Source organism: Wyeomyia smithii, chromosome 2, assembly GCF_029784165.1.
Source record: "Wyeomyia smithii strain HCP4-BCI-WySm-NY-G18 chromosome 2, ASM2978416v1, whole genome shotgun sequence".
NCBI lineage: Eukaryota > Metazoa > Arthropoda > Insecta > Diptera > Culicidae > Wyeomyia > Wyeomyia smithii.
The window spans coordinates 274,546,839-274,562,274 of record NC_073695.1 but is presented as its reverse complement, the minus strand read 5'-3'; the positions used below and the strand labels follow the sequence as shown (position 1 = coordinate 274,562,274).

Genomic DNA, 15,436 nt, shown 5'->3' with positions numbered 1-15,436 from the left:
CACTTTTATCTAAGCCTTCGGAAACATTATCCACCCATAGTAACGTTTGCCGATTTTTCATGGGTTTACCTTTAATCGTACTGACGAAACTACTCATGCATCATCATCGTACTGACGAAACTACTCATGCATCATCATAGTAACCCATTAGTTTGCAAAAAAAAATTGACAGCTCTATCAGTCAAACTCTAACTGTAATGGCGAAAAAAGGGAAGCTACTCCGTTCAGAAGTGTGCGCGTTCAAAGAACGGTACCCCGCCGCGTCAAAAACGGACATTGTGCGGCACTTTGTGGACGCCGGGTTTGCCCGTTCCGGCATCTACAACATCTTGACACTATTGGACAACGATCAGAGCATCAAAAGAAAGCCCGGTTCCGAACGGCCAACGACTCTGAGCGACAAGAAGCTTCAAAGGATGCTGAAAAGGAAGACCGAGGGAAAAGTGGCTAAATCGTTGCGTGCACTTGGCCGGGAGGTTGGTATGGAGAACATGGACATACATGTCAGGAAGCGTCAGTCCCGTCCACTTACCTCGGAGCTGCAGACAATGACGCAGCGACAGCGGTTGAATAAGATGGTCAAGTCGATTTTCCCGGCGAATTGCGACGTGGTGGTGATGATGGACGACGAGACCTACCTCTCACCCTGAATGGCAACGACTGGCTGGGCACTTCGTATTTTGCTTCCCCCACGAAGGAAGTGAGCATCGAGGTGAAGTTTATTTCACAGACCGAGTATCCCGAAGAAGGTGCGACTGTGGCTGTCAATCAGCGAGAAAGGGATGTCAAAGTTGCTCTGGGCCAGCCGTGAACAGGGAAATATATAGTACGAAGTGCCTGCCAGAAGTTGCGTCGTTCATCAAGAAATACCATAAGGACGAAGACACGGTGTGCTGGCCAGATTTGGCGTCGACCCACTACTCGAAGCGATCGTTGGAGGAGATGGAGCGGCTGAATATCGATGTGGTACCCAAGGGCGGACCCGCCCAACGTCCTCAAGTTGCGTCCCATCGGGAATTTCTGGGCAAACTTGGCGCGCAAGATCTATTCCAACAATTTTGTCAAAAAAAAAAGAGCTTAAAAACATGCCTACACCTATGTTTTCGTCCGCCTTGGCGAATGTTCCGGTTAACTGTCGGAAGGCCGCTCGCAAGGGCCTAGAATTTTTTTTGCAAATAAGATAATACACTAAAGTCGTTTTTTACGCGGGGGATACATGCCGCGTAAGAAAAAACCGCGTACAAAAAAACCGCGTGAATTCCGGAATCCGCGTAAAAAAACCGCGTAAACTCCGGAATCTGCGTAAAAAAACCAGCGTTAATTCTGCATTCCGAGTTAAGGGAAACCGAAATCCGCGCCAAAAAATACCGCGTAAGTTCTGGAATCCGCGTAAAAAAAATCGCGTAAATTTCCGGAATCCGCCTAAAAATAGCCGCGTAAAAAGCGACCTTAGTGTATAATTACCAATAATGGGAAATTTATTCAACTCAATTATCTGTCCTAGTTTTTTTTTCATCACCATCTGAAAAAAATCCATTTTTTTACCGCAAACATTATGTTATACGATTTGGTAATATGCTTGAGGCGATGATAAAATCGATAAAAAAATAAAAACCCAAAACAAGCTACATCATTTATAAATGTATTTTTTTTCGTGGATATCCGTTTTTTTTCGAAACAAATATCTTGTCCACGTGGACATTATCATCACCCCCTCCCTCCATCCCGTGAACAAGCGTGAATATTTTCGTACCCACTACCCCTCCCCCAGTTGCTTATGTGGAATGTGGAGGGCCCCTAAGCATCAAAGTACTTACAAAACTTCCATACTCGGCAGGAAAGGATGAAATTGATAAATTTCTGTCGAAGAAAAACATCAAAAAAATTAACTTGAGTGAACTCGTACACTCGCTACACTCTACTGCGTAAAGTAACCCGAGCAGGAGAAAATATCATTATAATATCACAACCAGATATTGGAAATACACCTCATTTTAATCTTGATATGATTTAAATAGTTGGTAGAATAACAAAAAGTAATATCAAAATATTGCGCATCCAAGAATAACAAAGCTTGATATATCAATAACAAACCAATAATTTGTCTTGAAAATCACGAAAATGACCGATTAAGATATTTTCATTTTATTGGACACTGAATGCATAACTGAATACATTATCAATAATCAAAAACGAACAATTTTTACTCAAAAACTCACTTGCGAGATATAATATTGAAATTTTATGATATTTTCATATGCATGCTTGAAACGTGAATATCTTTCGAATAACACGATAAGTTTTCATAGATAAATATTTTATTGATGAAATATTCTCTCCTGCCCGGGAAATAACAGTGATCGTCTTGATACTGGAGCATTCGTCTTTAAGAGTCAGCTTCAGCCTTAACTAGTCATATTATTTCTGGAAAGCAACTATGACAGTCCTTACTTAGCAGCAGCAGCAGAGCTAGCGGGTATCAGCAGCAATAGTGGTAGAGCCAGCTGGGGCAGCGGCACTTCCTCTAGTAAAAAGCTACCTTCGTGCGGTAGCGGTCAGCATCAGTAATAGATACATCAGCCGACACTTCATCCAAAGGAAAGTTGCCCCATTTTGATAATGATAATACCCTAACGTTCTGGATTGCTGGCATTCAAAATATATGAGCTGTCAATTTTTCATTGCGCAAAGATGCGTTATTACATTGAGTAACAAATTGTCCTTTTGTGGAAAAATAAATAGGAGTTACTGTTTTTCCGTTCGTTCATTGCACTTCATTTTAAACATTGGAACGGTACAAATTCAAGTTCATCTCCATGCCCCTAAACGTACTGAATATTCGTTTCCTTCAGCAATATGCAACACCCAACAATTTTTGGTATTTGCTTTTAAACGACACTAAAACGCATAATTAAACCTTGAGAATTGTCAAGCCTCAATTATACAAGCACATGTATACTATTGCAAATGGTCAATCCTTGTTAAAACACAGGTTTCGATTGATCTGATTGGTCGTTTAATGATTGCTTTCCCTAACACGGTCTACAGCATTATATATATAGTAAACCAGGAAGGTACGATTTTGGGTATTTTAACAACAAACAGTTGAAATCAAAATAAATTAGACTATTTGATACAGTACTAGCATGGTTGCATTTGACAGCGATCAATAACGTAACATGATAAGATAATTTATATCCAACACTAATAAAATATCTCTGGAAAAAAGTGGTAACACTGAAAAGATTTAGAATACAAATACTACTTTATAGGAGTATTTCCGAATGCGGGATGATATTCATATTTTCAGAGAGTTATTTTATTAGTGTTGGATAAAAATTATTGAGATTGCACGCAAAAGTTGAAGTCTTGTACAATCATTGTGTCTTCCCGATTCGCACAAATGTTGCACAGAAATCGCACAATAAATGTGTGAAACGCATAACGTAACAGTTGTACTGCGAATACATTGACATAGAATGAAATCAGAATATGTATCATATACCGACACTTTATTTCTCACGTCGAGTGTATTAGTGACTGCACGCGCTTTTTTCTCAAGCGACGAGAGAAATGTCTCTCTCGCTCGTAGAATTTCCATGTATGTTCTCTTTCGGTTCGGATTGCGACGCGCAAGGCGATATCTCGTTGCTTCACGAAATGAGCGAGACACCCGGGCTGTACATTTGATACCAGTGTTGTTAGTCTCTCACTCATACTGTCGGTGCGTGCTTGCTGCTATTCAGAGGAATGTATGAAGAAGAAAAAGTATCTCGAAAGCGTGTGTGCAAAAGACTTGAAAAGCGTAGCATATGTCTCGTCCTCAAGCAGAAAGGAGGAGAATGGTTTTGCTTCTCGCTCGCTTTGCAATGCTGCTTGATACCAACTGAAACTGTTGAGGTGTAGTAGTTTGGAGCTGCCAAATACATTGGAGAAACGCTAGATCATTAATTGCGTTATGCCCAACACGCAATCATTGTACTGGTTCCGAATTACATCAACAATTGCGCTAAAAACGCACAATTTTGTACTGGTTTCGCACCATCCAACTTTTGCGTGTGATAATGATGTTCGATCGTAATCGCATTAAGCCTATCATTCAAAGAATAATTGCAAAAGAGAAATTTGTTTAGAACTTATCTCTTGCGGTCACTCTCGAATGCAACAATGCAAGTATTGTAACAAACAGTTTTTATTTTTATATCAAGCATTGTGTAGAAATAACAGACAAATAGACGTACCACTCCATACAAGATTCTAAGAAAATTGTGGTTCCGACTAACCTGTGCGACACCTATTGGACATATTCCGCAACAGATAAACTTTTAGCCTTTCTGCTGTTTTGGCAGCACGGTGCGTGACAACTTTCAACTTAGTTCAAGGGGAAAAAGCACATCAGCATCATCATCGCTGCGGCAGGAATATTACGCATAACTGAAACTCATTTGAATTGACCGTTATTCTTATCCAAGAAAAAAAAAAGGTTCGTGGTACGTATGTTTGTCTGTAGAATAATTGCGTAACAAGTTCCTCGTAATCGGGTTTAAAATAAATTAAATTCGCAAGTATTTATGAAGAAAAAATAAATTCGCAAGTCATGAGTACCGCTGAACACAGCGATGCCAACCTTTTTTTTGAAAAAACTGGGAGATTTCAAAATGAAAAACTGGAGAAAACTGTATATTTAAATTTTGAGCTTTTACAGAAATTTGTTTGATTACCGGTTTGAAAATGTTGCATTGTATTATTGCATTTAAACGAGAATGGTGATAGAGAATATTTTACTGGTGGAAATTATAGTCACTGGTGTATTCGAAATTTCGAAGATGTAAGTGGAGTTCGATTAAAATTTAACAACCGGGTGGCATTAATGCACAAAATACTAAAAAGATCAAACATGTAAGGGGAATGAATTCAATTGAAGTGACAATAAAAATGATAAGTATAAAACTGGACAATTAAAAAAAAACTGGAAATATTTAACCCTTAGCAGTTTTGTTGGCGTTCCTCAAAAAACTGGAGAAATCGAGGAAAAACTGGAAAGTTGGCAACGCTGGTTGCAACATGTTTCAATAATTATTTTTGATGTATGTGTTCGACGGTAATGGCTTTGTTCGTCATTTTTTATTTTTTCCTGACGCCCAAATAACATTCCTAAATAGCATTTCTATTACTGGAAATGGACCTTTTGGAGTTTACCTTAAAAACAATGGAAATAATTGTTTTCACGTAACAATACCAACAGTAGGGTGTCCCAAAAAAATCTATGTTAAAAAAGTCAAGGTGCTCAGCCCTAAACTGAAAGGTAATGTTATTTATAGCATTTCTGTAGAACATTTCGACTTTCTAAGAGGTCGTTTTCAGGTTGCCCAAACGTGATTTATGAAAAAAGCCACTTTTTTGCACTTTTTTCAATTCTGTTCGATTCCTACATTTTTTCGTACATTTTTTTAATTTTTGTGGGGTTGTTTTTGAATATTTTTCCTGGTTTGGTTCAGCATTGTATTCAGTTTTTTGACTCCCAGAGCCCATTAAACATCACAAAAAAATTAATTTTTCCTATAATTTTTAGATAAAACCCATCAAAACACAAATATAAAAAAAACTTTGAGCAAGAAATGAAATTTTCATCGCAAAGCGGGATTTACCACGGAAATTTACATGAAAAAAGATACTTGATATCCTATCGAGGAGCTGAGATATTGGCATTTTTCTATGTGCTGGAAAACTATGAATTTTAACAAATATGATAAATAACTGTTTTATTTTGGGAGATAGAAAATAACAATGTTCAGAAAACAAATGCATTTTTAGATGGCTGATAACTTAGTAGAAGGTTTCAAAATTTGGAAAAATCTGCGAAAAAAGTTAGAACGAAAATTATGATTTTTCGTGCCTTCTAATAGAAAACTCAATGTTGCTCATAATATGTAAAAGAAACATGATGTCTCCGGTAAAGTTTCTTGTTTTAAGATAACCTAAAACTTTGTCGAAGACACATAGCATCTATCTCATTCTGATTAAAAAGTACAAATTTTTTATCTCACGTATTGGTGGATTGTAGGGTTTGCAATATTCCCGAGAATAGATTTCCCGGGAAACGGGAATGTAAAATCTCATTTCCTGGGAATTCCCGGGAACCGGGAAAGGAAAAAATCATTGGCAAAAATGAGATTTCAAATAAAGTTTATGAATAAAAAGATTCAAACAACCGTTTACAATTTAATTATCAATTGAAGAACAAAATTTATTCAAGTTCACTCCAGAATTTCTTGAACAATCGTCTATCAATCGCCTCAGTTCCGCTGACAATTTTTCGTTAGGCCCAAACAATGTAGTTCCCTTCTGTAAAACTTTTGCTTAAGATCGCTGAATCACCGCTGGTGTCTGATTTCTAAAATACTTCTAAATCACCGGTTCCAGCTCTTGCTACATTTCATTAGAAACTGAAGAGTCCAATACTTTTAGTTTGTTGAAGATAAAGCTGAGTGTTTGGCAGCCAGATTTTGGAGCATTTGAATGCCTTCGTAATTAATGTGAAATCGCGGCCACGACCCAAGTTACACTGACTGAGTTTTATTAATTTATTTATTTCTGGTCGCATTGATTTACGGGTTTCAATTTTTTTTATCAATTTACAGGTTTCAAAATATTAATTGACAGTAAACAAAGAAAAAATCAAGCACCTACCCGCTTTGTAGTAAACTCACTAACTAGCAAAAACCTAAATTAATCCACCTAGCGGTCAGACCCAGCCTTTGTCATTCAATTTTTTATTTGTAAAAACAGATTTACATTAACGCTTCAATCCAATAAATGTATATTCACTCTTTGGGTTCTAAAATATTGATGTTGTAATCTATACATATAAAAATGCAGTCCGGTCTGTCTGTCTGTCTGTCTGTCTGATCCATATAGGCTCGTAAACTACCGAACCGATCGACGTGAAAATTTGTATGTAGGGGTTTGTGGTGCCGATAAAAGTTCCTATGATAGTTTGAGACCCCTCCCTCTTCTGGAAGGGAGGGGTCCCATAAAAATGAAACACAAATTTCGCACAGTTCAAGAACCAATCAAGAAAATACAACCAAATTTGGTATGTAAATGTTTTTAGAGGTAACAAATTTGTCCATAATGGTTCGACGCCCCTCCCTCTTCTGGAAGTACATGTTTCTTCACAAATTTCTGCACATCTCGCGAACTAATCAACTAAATGGAACCATATTGGCAGGTGAATGTTTTTAGTGGTAACAAAAATGTTCCATAATCGACCTCAAACAACATTTTGAATTCTAAGATGGCGACTTCCGATTTCTGAAAACAGCTGAAAGTGACCAAATACCACCCAATATAAGTTTTTCTTTAACCAGTATGCCGTTCAAAATCCAGAAATTGTCTCCAAATGCCATTATGAAATCCAAAATGGCGACTTCCGGTGTCGGAAAACAGCGCAAACGACCAAATACAACCCAATATGGGTATTTCCAGAACCGTAATGATGCACTGGAGCCACAAATCGACTTCAGACAACATTTTGAATTGTAAGATGGCAACTTCCGGTTTCTGGAAAACAGCCTGAAATGGACGATTTCCATTAAATATGAGTATTTCTGGAACCAGAAAGATGCACAGAAGCTAACAATTGATAACAGAACTATCTTGAATTTTAAGATGGTGACTTCCGGTGTCTGGCAAACAGCCGGAAATGACCAAATACCATTCAATATGAATGTTTTCGGAACCAGAATTACGCCCAGATGATAGAAATTGATTTCACAGGCAATTTTAAAGTCCAAAATGACGACTTTCGGCTTCTGAAAAACAGTCCAAAGTGACCAAATATCACCCAATATGAGTTTTTCTTTAACCAGTATCCTAAATACCATTTTGAAATACAAGATGGCGATTACCGGTTTGTGAAAAACAGCCTAAAATACTATCCAATATGAGTATCTCTGGAACCAGAATGATGCAAGGAGCTAACAATTGTCCTCAGGCACCATTTTGAATTGCTAAATGGCAACTTCTAGGCAACAGTGGAAAATGACCGAATAATACTCAATATGGATATTTCCGTAAACGTGATGATGCATAGAAACCAAACATTGACCCTGGACACCATTTTGAATTCAAAGACGACCACTTTAATTTTTGGAAAACAACCTAAATAACTGAATACCTCTTAATATGGGTATTTCCGGTGTCAGATTGATGCCAGAAAGTCTGCTGAAAATGACCAAATACCATCCAATATAAATATATTTAGAGTTAAAGCGATGTACACAAGCCAACAGTTGAGGATGTTGTCATTTCGATTAAAACCAATCATTTCAAACGAGTTGTTATTTGACTTTGATCATATCCTATGGCCGATTGGTTAGGCATTTGCAGACTTTTAACACATCGCAAGGAATCAATGAATTTGAAACGTTCAAATAGTACGACACCACACTTAAATTATGTTAAGGTCACATAAATCGATCAAAGCAGGTATAGTTTTAATAAGTCTTTAAATTTCTTTCCTTTCCATAACTTGTTATTTGTGAGTTTAAGAGATGACTCGTTCGTGTGACACTAGTTATGTTCCAATAAGTCATGTAATCTTTGAGATAATAGACTTTCGTTGTTTTATTAACAATTTAATACATAACGGTTGCTTAAGTTCGATTATAATCAAATGAAATGGGAACGTGTAGGGCAGCCAAACTTTGTAACCAAGTGTTCAATCATAATTCATCAGTTAACCCTTAACTAGCCTGCCATCTGATATCAATATTGATCAAATCGGTAGTGTAGTTTCTGAGATAATGAAGTTTCGTGATTTTCACAAGTCGGCACATTACAAATTAAGTTACAGTTCGATTACAGTAAAATTCAATAGGGTCTTCTGAGGCAGCTAGACCATTCATTTGACACTAGTTTTGTGGAAATCGGGTCGGCCATCTCTGAGAAAAGTGAGTGAGTCCAAGTAGTCATCGGAATATGTTCCTTTGCATAGCTGGATTTCACATTTTTAAACATAACAGGCAAAGTAATAGTCCGATTGCAAAAAAAATCAATAGGGTCTTATGGGACAATTAGACCTTCCATTTCACACTGATTTTGTGAAAATCGGTTCAGCCATCTCTGAGAAACATGAGTGAGATTAAACAGTCTGCAGAACACGTTTCTTTTCATAACTTTTGAACAACATGTTCAATCTTTATAAAATTCAAAACTTAAGGGTTTTCCAGGTAACCCGTTCTTTTGAGACCAATTTTGTTCAAATCGGTTGTGCAGTTTCCGAGATAATGATGTTTTATGATTTTTACTATTTGATACATAACCTCTAAACTAAAAATCCGATTACAATGAAATTGAATAGGGTCTTATGGGACAACTAGACCTTTCATTTGCAATTAATTTCATGAAAATCGGTCCAGCCATCTCTGAGAAAAGTGAGTGAGAATATAAATCTGCACATACACACACACACACACACACACACACACACACACACACACACACACACACACACATACACACACACATACAGAAAATGCTCAGCTCATCGAGCTGAGTCGAGTGATTTATGCCATTCGGCCTTTTGGAGCACCTTTATATTTTCGGTTTTGCAAGTGATTGCTATACCTTTCTAGAAGAAAGGCAAAAAGAAATGAGACGAAGAAAATATTTCTTAATTTATCATTTACTGAATAAGACTGCATATATTTTTGACAAATAACTTAAGCAAGTAATTTGATATTACACGGCAAGCAAATATTGATCGTCGTTTCAAGCAAATATTTGCTTCGTATAATGCACACTATGAAGCTGCTCTACACTTCTACGACGTAAGTTTCGTGTTTTGATACCATATTTAGTTTTATTGCAATATTGTATGGAAAATTTTCCGAGGAGCTCGGGAATCCCGGGATTCCGGGAATCAATATTCCTATTCCCGGGATCCGGGAATCCCGGGAAAAGGCAATTCCCGGGAAATCGTTCCCGGGATTGCAAACCCTAGTGGATTGATCGCCCTTCTTTCTACATTAAAAGATGCATTTTTGAACATCCTGAAATTTCTCCGAACATACCTCATGGCTATAATCAACATTTGAATCACTATTTAGGAAATTATACGCACAAACGACAAAATAAAACACTGTGCAATGGAGATGTTGAGATTTAGTGGCATTTTTGACAAAATGCATAGTTTTCCATCACAAGTAAAAACGCCGATATCTCAGCTTCCCGATAAGATATCAAGGATCTTTTTTCATGTAAATTTTCGTCTTGAATTCCGCTTTGCAGTAAAAGTTTCAGTTCTTGATAAAAATATTCGTTTATATGTGTTTTGAAGGGTTTTATCTGAAAAATATATGCTGAACCAAATCATGCAAAATATTCAAAAACAACCCCACAAAAATAAAAAAACACCTGGAAAAATTTCGGAATCGAACAGATTTGAAAAAAGTGCAAAAGAGTGGTTTTGTAGCTTGAAAAAGTCATTTTTTCATAAATCACGTTTGGGCAACCTGAAAACGACCTTTTAGAAAGTCGAAATGTTCTACAAAAATGCTATAAATAACATTGAATCAAAACATCTGCTAAACAAATCTTCAATTTGTTTATGTTGTAGCTTCTCTAGAAGGTGTTGGTAGGTTACAAACGAAGACGATGCTTAAACAATTTTTGGCCAACACAAAAAAGTTTCAGTACGTGTACGCCAAATTTCAAACTCTCCTTTAGCCCTTAGATATATTCTCGTGTTTATAAGTGTTTTGCTGGAAGTCGGCAATTTCTTGAAATCTCGTTTTAAGTAGACGACATACAACTCCAAAAATATAACATGGAGCAATTCTCGCTGAAACCGTCCCACTAGTGACATGAGGTCTTTCAAAAAGGATATTTTTATGTCTAAATGATTGAAAGTAGCGAAAAAATGAGAAAACCACTTTGGTTAGTTCATATTGATGGACCCCTCGGGCACAAATCGGTTAAACGGTTTTTACAAAAATTGAATTGAGCAATTCTCGACCTTTTTATTGATTTATTTCTCTTGAATTTGTTATTGAACCCCCTGCAACCAACACATCGTTTTCAAGAGGAAAGATAGAGCTTTCATTTGAAGTAGAAAAAAATTGGCCGCCATCTTGGATCTCGCCGCCATCTTGGATTTCATTAGAAAAACGTGTTTTTGAGCAAGTTCGCAACCACCGATTTTGAATTTGAAATCACCATTGGAAAGCTGAGAAAAAATGCTTTAAGATACATTGAAAATATTAGGTGAGCATCGAGTTATCTTGTCATTCTGGTCACTTTTCAAAATTGAGCTTCAAACAGTTCAAGACATAAAAATATCCTTTTTGAAAGACCTCATGTCACTAGTGGGACGGTTTCAGCGAAAATTGCTCATGGTAATGTTTAAATTTCTATCAGGTTTTTACACATTTTCGCTACAAGCGGTTGTCGTCGTGAACAACGCGGGCCGAATAACAGCTAGTTTTGCAAAATATCCTTGGAAAAAAGAACAAAATTTGACATTTGTTTCCCAATTGGATTACTTTCGGACAAAGAAATCACTAATTATTCTGTTTTTCGTAAGCTGCATAATGGAAGTAAACAATAAACATGCGCCTCCATTGAATTCCCCACTAACGGAAGGGCACGCATTATTTTCTGTGATAGATCTGAAATTTTTCGAAAAGATCGATTTAAATTGCTGGCTTTTTATGGGCGCAAAAACTGGCCAAAAATCAAAATCTGCTATGTTTCTAAATTTTGTTCAACTTGAAGAACCCTCTGTTTCGTGAGCACTGTGCAACCAGACAAACATAAACAATTCTATTTAAGTACATTAATAATATAGCTCTCTTATCTTGTATCACCCCAAATAATACTCATTATATAACTGTCTCGGCCGCCAGTGGGGGCCACCCCAAATTGATCCATCTTGTTTTCACTGTTGGTTTTGATTTGTTTACTTTAATTAGTGACAACCACTCCCGGCAGCCGACCAGCAGCAAAAACAAACCTCCGACAAAGGCAATAACCACGTGTCATAACGCTCGAAGCACGCCACAAATCGTCAAAGCTCCCCCCGTCCCGTCTCGCTTTTGTTTCTTTCACGAGCCACAGAGGCAACAGCAGCAGCATCAGCCCCAAGCAGCCAACCTCACATAGATTCACCTCATTATGAATCCGGAGCATGCCGAGTGTTCGTCCTGCTAATGGTGTTTATTCGGAATGGAATCGTGGCGGTGGGTCGTCGACCAACTGCCGCGAGAACGGGCTTACGGTCGGTCGGTGGCGTCGAAATGCCAAACCGTGAAGAAGGCTCACGAAGGCCTTTGAAGGTTTGAGGTGTGGTTCCGGAAAAAAGAAAACCCCCCTTCGTAACCGTGGCGGATTCGTTCCGGGAAAGAGGGTGATGATGATGGGACGTGGGTCAGGTAGAACAAACAAAAAACCCGTGAATGTTAAAAGTTAGCTCATGTATACATTTATTAGTTAGAGACGAGCGGAGCCGAGCGGTGTGGCGGCAGCAGGCTTTTCCGTACGTGGCAGTGGCAGTTTTTTTGCCTGCTACTCTGTGTGGAGACGTACATTGGCATGAGTCCCCGGAAAGGCGAACGAATGGGACATCAGGGATCGGTCCTGTGCGGACACGACACGAGCGACGTGTGTCGAATAGTAGCCGGCAAGGCGCCCACCCTTTGGCATTCTCCGTACTTGTGCATATGAAATTATCTCGGGGTTTTACTGCGGTGTGCTGCCTAACCGAAGAAATTTATGTATCACGACTCGCACATATATTATAATTTTATTAAACTATATCTAGAACACACGTTCGGCGCTTTTTTTCTTGCTGCTAGAGCAGCCTAAGCAGAAGGAAGCTTCGTTTGCATGTGGGCTTTTAAAGCGGAAAAAGTGTGAATTTTCATAAGAATGTTCAGTTTAAATTTACATTCTAATCCACAGATAACCAGATTGCTAACATGTAAACACATATTGTGTATATGATGGGATGGAGATACCATTTTACCGACAAAAATATCCATAAAGTATAAGAGCCTCCTCCTGAAATGTCGAAAACAGCGGGAAGTAAATCAAATGATCCGATCGTTTCGAACTTCTGCTTTTAAGAGGGAAAACCAAATGGAACTTACATTATACAGAAATATATTATAGCAATTAAAATTAAGACGATGCAGCCAGTCTTTCCGGGTTCTTTTCTAGATGGTTTCCTGGCGGGGGACCTGTGGGTGGGTATTTCGACTTCGCAACATCAAGAGCAGCTGTTATTGCTGAGTGTACAGCGTGTAAAAGGAGTTCAAAAATTTGGCAAGAAAAAAAGGACCGAATTGAGGGTAGTGCAGCCCGGAAATTCTGGTAGGTACTTCCGAAAGATTTACGGTGCTCTCAAGCGTCAGGAGCATTCCTTACCGGGAGAGTGTTGCTTGCTACCGTGAACTCGTGGTGTTTCCATTTTAACAGGGTATTACTGTCAGTTGGCGGTAATAAAGTGCGAAATATTTTTATTGCGACACTTTTACGTGGTGATGGTGTAGATTCGTACCAGGTAAACGTCGTAGCATTATTGACTCTTTAAATTTATATCATTTTTTGTGATTTTTGCCTCCAATGGCTCCACTGTCGAAAGTTTTTTCTATGGTAGGTGACTGTACTTTATTTGCCATTAAGGGTTATTTCAAGCATTGTTGAATTAATTTTCCGGCCTGTCATGTTCATATTTCAACGTCAAGCTAAATAACATTCGACTAAATTTGTTGCATCCCCTGAAAATAATTAGAGTTCTAACAATGTATTACTTTAAGCTACAATGGTTCAACCAAAATTTGTAACACAATATGTAATAAACGTTTCTGTCCTCTTTCCCGTTCCAGATGACTGCATAAGAAGTGTTCTGAAAGTATGTTGTAGAGCAGAGGAAACAATTGTGTTCTAGGCAAACCCTTATTAGAAAATGCACTCGTAGAGTGCCAAACAGTAGAGAATAAACAAATTTATATGCTGGCCGAAGCAACAATTAACCTAACACCTAGGAGGGAATCAATGGCCGAAACACAACACAAAAGGTGATTCATACTGCCGTACGTCGGTCCTAACCCGAAGGGCTCCAACGCAAGAGAAGAACCGTTCGCCGAAAACGGAGAATGTGAGAAACACGATCGTTATCTATACCTGCATATTTATGGTGGTGCATAAACATTACGAGTCAGAGTCAGCGTGAAGGAAGCGTCATCGCAGTAGCCAGCGTCGCGCGCCACCGGCCGGGAAGGCGAATGGAAACAAAAAGATGTCAGAAATGTTAGCGTGTTGATTATTCTGGCCGACAGCCAAACTGAAACTGGTGATAATTAGGTGAATGAATATAGTGACGAAATACATTGTTTAGAGGGGGGTAAAAGTGCGAAGAAGTGCACCACATAAATAAGTGTGGAAACAACATTTACAGACAGCGACGGCGGTCTAGATCTCTGAATGGGATGAATTTGATAATTGAATAAGTTTTCTCGGCGTCTTGACATGACGTGACGCGCGGTGTGGAAATGTTGTGCTGAAGACAGGAATCGGTGCAGAGAAAGTGAAGATGATCAAAAATATGGATAACTTTTGGACGATTGTGCTGATTGTTGGAGTTTTCTCGCTAACAGAAGGTAGGTTGACAAAAAAAAAAAACAACGATTTCAAATTTAGAAAATCTATACCGAGCGTCTTAGCAGAGTGATTTAAGAAATCAAAGAAATAGTTATCGGTTTCCGTATATATATTTCGACTGTGACATACAGTCTTCCTTCAATAACGGAAACCGATAACTATTTCTTTGACCGATTTCAATTTATTTCTTATGATTATAATAAAACCCAACAGTTGACTTACACTGCGGTTCAAGTGTTTCTTTTAGCCAAATTCATATTTTTTTCGGAAACTAAAATACCGTTGAAAAAAGCGATATGTCTGACGTAGCGTAAATCTTGCAAATCATTGTTAATTATATAAATCTTGAACATAAAGTAATAGATTTGAACAATATTTTCAAACAGGTAAAAGGCGGTATACAAAATCACTGTTTTGTTCTAATTTTAGAACATAAGACAAAGCAAAATTGTTTTATTTAAGGTAATGTATCATGATTGGAATAACTAAGACTACTTTCATTATTTTCTGTTACATTTTCACAATTAATGTCGCACTAAATCATAAGCAAGTTGCGTTTATCGAAACAATCTATCTTAGAAAGATAATTACAGAAACAGTTTACAGAAACGATAATTTATAGTAAATCCGACGTGAATTCATTCAAATATATTATTTTATCTATTCATAGATTTTGTATCAAGATCAGAAAAGTGAATCATGCAAAAAAAGGAGAATTAAGTGCATCACACTGTTAATCATGAATGAATCACATTATCATGAATGAGTCGTA

General features: G+C 37.8%; 1 protein-coding gene across 2 annotated transcripts in view; it reads left to right on the top strand.

Moving 5' to 3' along the window:
* LOC129724326 (roundabout homolog 2-like) overlaps positions 1–15,436 on the top strand; it is a 521,020-nt gene that overhangs the window by 96,365 nt on the left and 409,219 nt on the right. For both annotated transcript variants that reach the window (XM_055679088.1, XM_055679087.1), the window contains exon 2: positions 13,890–14,663. In XM_055679088.1, coding sequence (XP_055535063.1) covers positions 14,597–14,663 — 67 coding nt within the window. In that variant the 5' untranslated portion in view covers positions 13,890–14,596. The remainder of the gene's footprint in view (positions 1–13,889; positions 14,664–15,436) is intronic.